The 5,958-nt window shown below is 45.5% G+C and overlaps 1 protein-coding gene across 1 annotated transcript in view; it reads right to left on the bottom strand.

The window, feature by feature from the left end:
* Positions 1–5,709, bottom strand: part of NUDT3 (nudix hydrolase 3) — a 134,404-nt gene extending 128,695 nt beyond the window's left edge. Inside the window, exon 1 of the mRNA XM_019660876.1 lies at positions 5,340–5,709. Within this exon, the coding sequence (XP_019516421.1) occupies positions 5,340–5,438 (99 nt within the window). The 5' untranslated portion in view covers positions 5,439–5,709. The remainder of the gene's footprint in view (positions 1–5,339) is intronic.
* Positions 5,710–5,958: the final 249 nt, after the last annotated feature.

The raw sequence follows: 5,958 nt of genomic DNA, 5'->3' as shown, positions 1-5,958 counted from the left end.
CCCGTGAGCATATTTTTTAAGATGGTGAATATTATAGCCTATTTGCCTGGAAATGATAGTGTAGAGAAGGAAAGGCGATGAAGCTGGAAAGACGAGACAACTGTAGGAGTGAGGTCACTGGGTAGTCAGGAGGGGATGGGTACAGGGCAGAGCAGGCAGAGGGATTGGCTTTATAGGACCAGTCTTATCTTTGTATTCCCAGGATCTTGCAGAGACTAGTCCATAATAGGGCTCTCAAAAAACGTGCTGAATAAATGAATAAACAAATATATTCTTGAACAAGGGTCCTTCCTTTTTGTACTAAGCTATGAAGAAAAACACAGATTGCTTCATACACGGTAGATACACAACATTGTATTTATTAATAAGAATCACCCCAAAACAAATAACATTAGGGAAGGCATGGAAAAGAAGAATGGAGACTGCAATATGATTTCAGACCAGAATTCACTTATGGGGAAGCAGGTAGAATAGGAAGTAATAGAAGTTTAACTGGCTAACCAGTATTATTAAGCAGGCGAAGGGCAAGTGCGAGTGCGTGCGTGCACACACACACATACATAAACACTCACACACAGCCTCCAGGAAAGACAGAAAAATTAGGGGCAGAAATGTCCAGTCAGATGACTGGATCAACACACCTGAAGTGATCTTTAGAGCAATGTAATATTAGACACTGAACGACCAAGATATACTACAAAAGGACTACCCAACCAGCCTGGGATCTACTGGAAGCCCTTCATCATGATTATCACCTCTGGGACTGCCACCTGGGCCTTACTCCCCTCTCCAGAGCCTGGAGGAAGGTGTAGTCTGCAGTGACATCCTTCTACCTGCTCCTCTGTGGTATTTTTACTAACAAACACTCAGGGCACCAGAGTCTCTGCTTACTGAGGATCTTTAATGTCAATCATCTTCCCATCCAACCTAGTGAGCTCAAGGATCTGAGAAAACGAGCAGTCGCAGCCCCTTGCCAAAAGATGCAGGGCTCCTGACGGAGAAGCTAGCTCAACAAACCCAACACCCTTAAGAACAGTTTCATCCTTCCTTTTTTAAAAGTTTTTTTTTTTTTTTTTAAGATTTTATTGGGCAATTGGGGGAGGGGAACAGCGTTGGGGAATCGGGGAAGAGGAACAGACAAGTTGCTGTCCTTTTCTTCTTCAGTCTAGCTGTGGAGGATGTTGCTTCACTGGCCCATGTATTACCGGTATCATTGCGCTCTTCCCAGGTGAGGCAGTTGCTCGCCGGCCATTGGACGGCTGCTGATGGCGGCTAACGGCGGTTCATGCCAGCAGCCAGGCAGCCCCACTGCAGCCTATGCTGTTGCTGGCGACTCACGGCAGCCCAGCTCCAGGTGGAGCTGTTGTTCACCATCTTAGCTGTAGAGGGCGCAGCGTCACTGGCCCTCATGTGGGATCCGAACCTGGGCCCTGCTGCTCAGAGCTGGAGTCCCAAGCCAACTCCTAACCAAAGTGCCACTCAGCTGGCCCCTTAAAAAGTTTTAATGCAAAAGGAAATCTAGCTGAGATGATCCTATTAGTACTCATTTTTTCCCCCAAGTACCAACAGATCCTTTAGGACCAGCTTTAACTTTCCCAGGCACTGTGAAATCATCTGGTATATAGCTTGTATCACTGGCCTTTCTAAGTGAGAATTCCACTCGGCTAGATATTTCAACTGTCTAAAATGCCTGTTACAATCCTCCACCCCACTCTGGGGAGGGTAGAGTACAAGCAATCCCACCCCTAGTGTCTCTTACTTGCTGTCATCACAGAGGCTCCCAAAACAGAAAGGAGTGGGGAAGAGGGAAAATCTCACTGGCAGTGCTTTAGGAGGGCCAAAGTTTAGTCATATGACAAAGATGAATGTCATAGTACACAATATAGTGCAATAAAATCTTAAGAAGTTTCAGTCTTCTATACTGTTCATGGTAAAATATTAATTGGACTATATGGCATATTACAAATATAAACATATATTCATTTGCTAATCTTTGTAGGTCCGAGATTTTGTCTTCAGTGTGCATCTATTGTTGAACTGCAAGCTGTCTTTCACATGCCACACTCATTGTACATGACCAGTTCTACTGTACATTTTCCAGTTCTATAAAGAAAAGCAAAAACCTGAAAACATTCATGAAGTGATCTATGCGCCAAGTCCTTCCAGACCTTTAAGACTCCTTCCCTATCTTTTTCAGTTTGCTTATCCATATAATTGAGCAGTAATTTCTTTTAGTGACTTGAAATTATTGAGTCATTCCAAAGCATTTGAAATACACCATCATCCTTTTTTAATTCAAATTTCACTGGTTTACATCATATTTAATTACACTGGATAATTACAATAACAAGTACCATGAACATGAACAGATACAGAAATAAACATAACTGACTCTTTGTAATGACTGGTTGGGAGGCCACAAGGTCGGAGATATATCAGGCCCAGGGCCTCGCAGAGTCAAGCGTTCGGTGCACCAAAGTTGGTTCAAGTGTGGGTTGAGTAAGAGAATGTTCACTGTACATCAGGTTCAAAGTACTGTAATAAATGTTAGTTACCATAAACACCCCAAACTTAAAGATTTTAATTTATCAAAATGTCAATCACAATTAATAAACTTGTAAGTTGGGGGGATTTTCCTGCTGTGGTTTCTTGTCTGTCAACAGGAAAAGCATCCAGAGATTTGAAGGAAAGGGAACTCGCATTTTCATCATCTTTTTGGGTCTGTTTACCCTTCCATCTCTTCCACTAGACTGTAAGCTTCTTGCATGTCTGTCTCCTTCGTAACTGTATCACAAAACCTGACAGTAAGTGCTCAACAAACTTGCTCAGTAAACTTGCTGAGTACGTTCACACTTCCCAACCTGGATCAGTATTTCAGCTGCTATCACTGCTGGCCTATAAATAAAATTCTCTGGGGCTGAAATATCTGCTAATATTTTCCATCTCTTTTTCTTTACATTGTATGTATGTTTCCTGACACTAATTAAATTTGTAAATCAGGGTCCTATTTATAGCTACATTAGTATTGTATTAATGCTAATAATATTCTGTAAAGTATTCTATCTTGATTAAAGTCATTAGTGCCCATTAAAAAATAAAACTGGGTTGAATGTCCTATTGAGTTTGAATTTCACTTTCCCACAATGTGTGGCAACTAATACTTCCAGTTTCTAGCACTTCTATCAAGAACATAAAAGTTATCCAGGAACTAACAAATTCTCCCCATCCAACACAATTACATAATCTGTTGAGCAGCACCCTACAGATTATTTCTGGTCCAAAATCACTCCCAATTAAGGGATCTCATCAAAAACTATTCAATTTTTTGGGGCAGGAAGGGATGTTTATCTTTAAATGCCACATTATAGAATGCTGCATCCATAGTAGGCTCTTAATACACACTTCTTTAATTGAACGGAACAAGTCTAAAATGGACCCATTTCATTAATTTTCTTTTTCTTCCTAGGCTTTAGCTGTAACATCCACTGAATCTGTAATTAAAGATTTGCATGAATCTTCTGCTCATTAACCAATGTTCAAAAAGAAATTCAGTAGAGGGAATTCAATGTTCAAAAAGAAATGATCAGTCAAACATATTAACATTAATGCTGCTAATGTCAATACATAATAAAACTTAAACAAAAAATGGAAAATCAAGTCTTCGTTAGTTTGATTATGATCTATAGAGTTTTTAATTTACCCAAAATGCTCACTTGTTCTCAATTTCTAGTATGACTTTTTTTAACAAAGTCTTGCATCATTCATACAACTAAATTATATACTCTTCTACTTATAATTGGGGTGCTCACTGACTGAACCACAGTACTGTACTAAGACATTATTATGCTAATTAGTTTTCCCTACAGTTAACAGCCTGTGATTCCATCTGATTTCCTATAGTATATAATATGATAATGAAGAGAACAAAGCCTCTAGAGCAGTAAACACCACCAATAATTTTACTTTACTCAAGTATGTATTCCAAAACAGTACATAATTTACAGCATGGCCCTGCTTAATGCTCCTATTACAATGCATCTGTTTTGGGGGACTTTTACAATGTAAGCTAGGACACAAAGTATACATTTCCAAATCTGGTTCCTTCTGTTTTGCTAAAAAGGAGCACACACGATCCCCCAATAGCACAATTAGTGCTTTATTAGCTTTTTCTCAGGCAATAATCTAAATTCCCACTTCCTCCTAAATATCTCTGGACAGACACTCCTGCCAATCCATCTGTCCCTTTCATCACAGCTTCTTTTTATAACTAACGGGTCAAGTTCCTTTCCCCCCATTTCAACACGATGCACTGTACTTGCAGCCCTTCCACCATAGCCCACTGCTGAATGCCTGACTATAACATATTGAATTTCACTGTCCTTCATTGTTTCCAGTTTAACTGCCATCTTACCACCATGCACGAGAGAAATGCGTTCCCACAGGCATCTTATGAATTTCTAAAGTGCTATTCTTTTTACAAAACGTGTTCCTTCTCTGAATTCCCTATATCACCACAGAAACGGCTTTGAGAAGCTGAGGTTCTTTGTTTTTAAGTAACCTACGCAAAGAAGAAACTGACTCGAAGCATCTCCATTTTGCTAATTTAATCTTAAGGGTCTTCCTATAAGGCAGGGGAGGAATGTCAGGACAAACATCTTAAATACCACTTTTGGCCTTCCCAATTAAAATGAAAGATTTTCAGCCCAAAGATTATCTTATCAAATGTCCTTTCTTATCAGGCTACACCCAAAGGGCTATCCAGCGCATTGTAAAATAAACAACTGGCTCTGGATTTTACACAACGCCCTAAATCTTCCTAAGACCTCCCCGCCTTGGGCTCAAAGACACATATAATCCCTCAGTAAACCCCAAACCTGCCAATGAAGTGGACTATTTCTCTGCCACAAAGGGGCGGCCTGCGCCTCGTGCACGGCGGCCTCTGCACACATGTGCTGGACTGACAAGTGCGGAGCTGCCCTTCCTGGATCCAAAGCTGGAGGCCTGGACCGAAAGCCACACACACTTTCCCACCCACTGCCTTCTCCCCGCGGCTACTCTCCCGAATGACAGGCAGCCGGCTCCGAAGTGCCCGGGATGCAGGAGGGCATGCCCCTCGGCCCGGCCGGTGCCGAGTGGCCGCTCTCAGACCCACTTCCCTCCGCCCACCGTCCTTTTTCCTTCCCCCTCATCTTCGCCGCAAGAAATTCCGTCGGACCTTCATTCAGGCCGACCCTAGCAGCCCTTTTCAAAGCCCCGGCACACCGTCCCCCGATGGCCGCGCCCCCGCGCCTAGTCTCCAGGCGGCCGCCAACCCCGGCGACCCCCGGCCGGCGCCTCACCTCCTCCTCGCTCTCGCTGCGGAAACACAGGCACGCGGCCCGCTTCTTGTAGCCGTCGCCGTCATAGGTACGGGTCTGATTCGACTTGAGCTTCATCATCCTCAGGGCCCGGGTGGGGGTGCTGTGCGGGTCGCGGGAGGAGAGGGTGGGGAGCCCGCTCCGGACGGCCGCGCGCGCGCGCGCGTCCCCGACTCGGCCAAGGGAAACAGGGAGGGGGAGCCGCTTATCCGCTACGAGCTCTGCCGCTGGTCCGCCACGGCCTCATTCTCCCCGTCCCAGGCCCCGCGCTGCCGCCGCCGTCACGGCTGCCGTCCCCGCTGCCGCCACGGCCGCCGCCGCCTCTACCGCCGCCACCCCCGACGACGACCGCGCCGCCATCTTGGGCACGCTACGTCAGCGGCGTAAGGCCGCGCGGGCCTGCGAGACGGCCACGCGCTCGAAGCGCAGGCTGCGTTCGGGAATCGCGACCTCCCAGTCCGCGCGGCGTAACGAGCGTCTCAACAGGACCAAGCGACTCGAGCTAGCCGCTACGCCAGGAGCGTAGGGGTGGAGTTCGTCGTGTGCGCTCGGAGGAAGCGTGGGGGAGAAAGGGATGCGGGAGCAGGGCTGCTCCGCCCCG

This window comes from Hipposideros armiger, unplaced genomic scaffold (genome assembly GCF_001890085.2).
Source record: "Hipposideros armiger isolate ML-2016 unplaced genomic scaffold, ASM189008v1 scaffold_331, whole genome shotgun sequence".
Taxonomy (NCBI): domain Eukaryota; kingdom Metazoa; phylum Chordata; class Mammalia; order Chiroptera; family Hipposideridae; genus Hipposideros; species Hipposideros armiger.
Note: the sequence above shows the minus strand (reverse complement) of the source record. Positions and strands in the feature narration are given on the sequence as shown.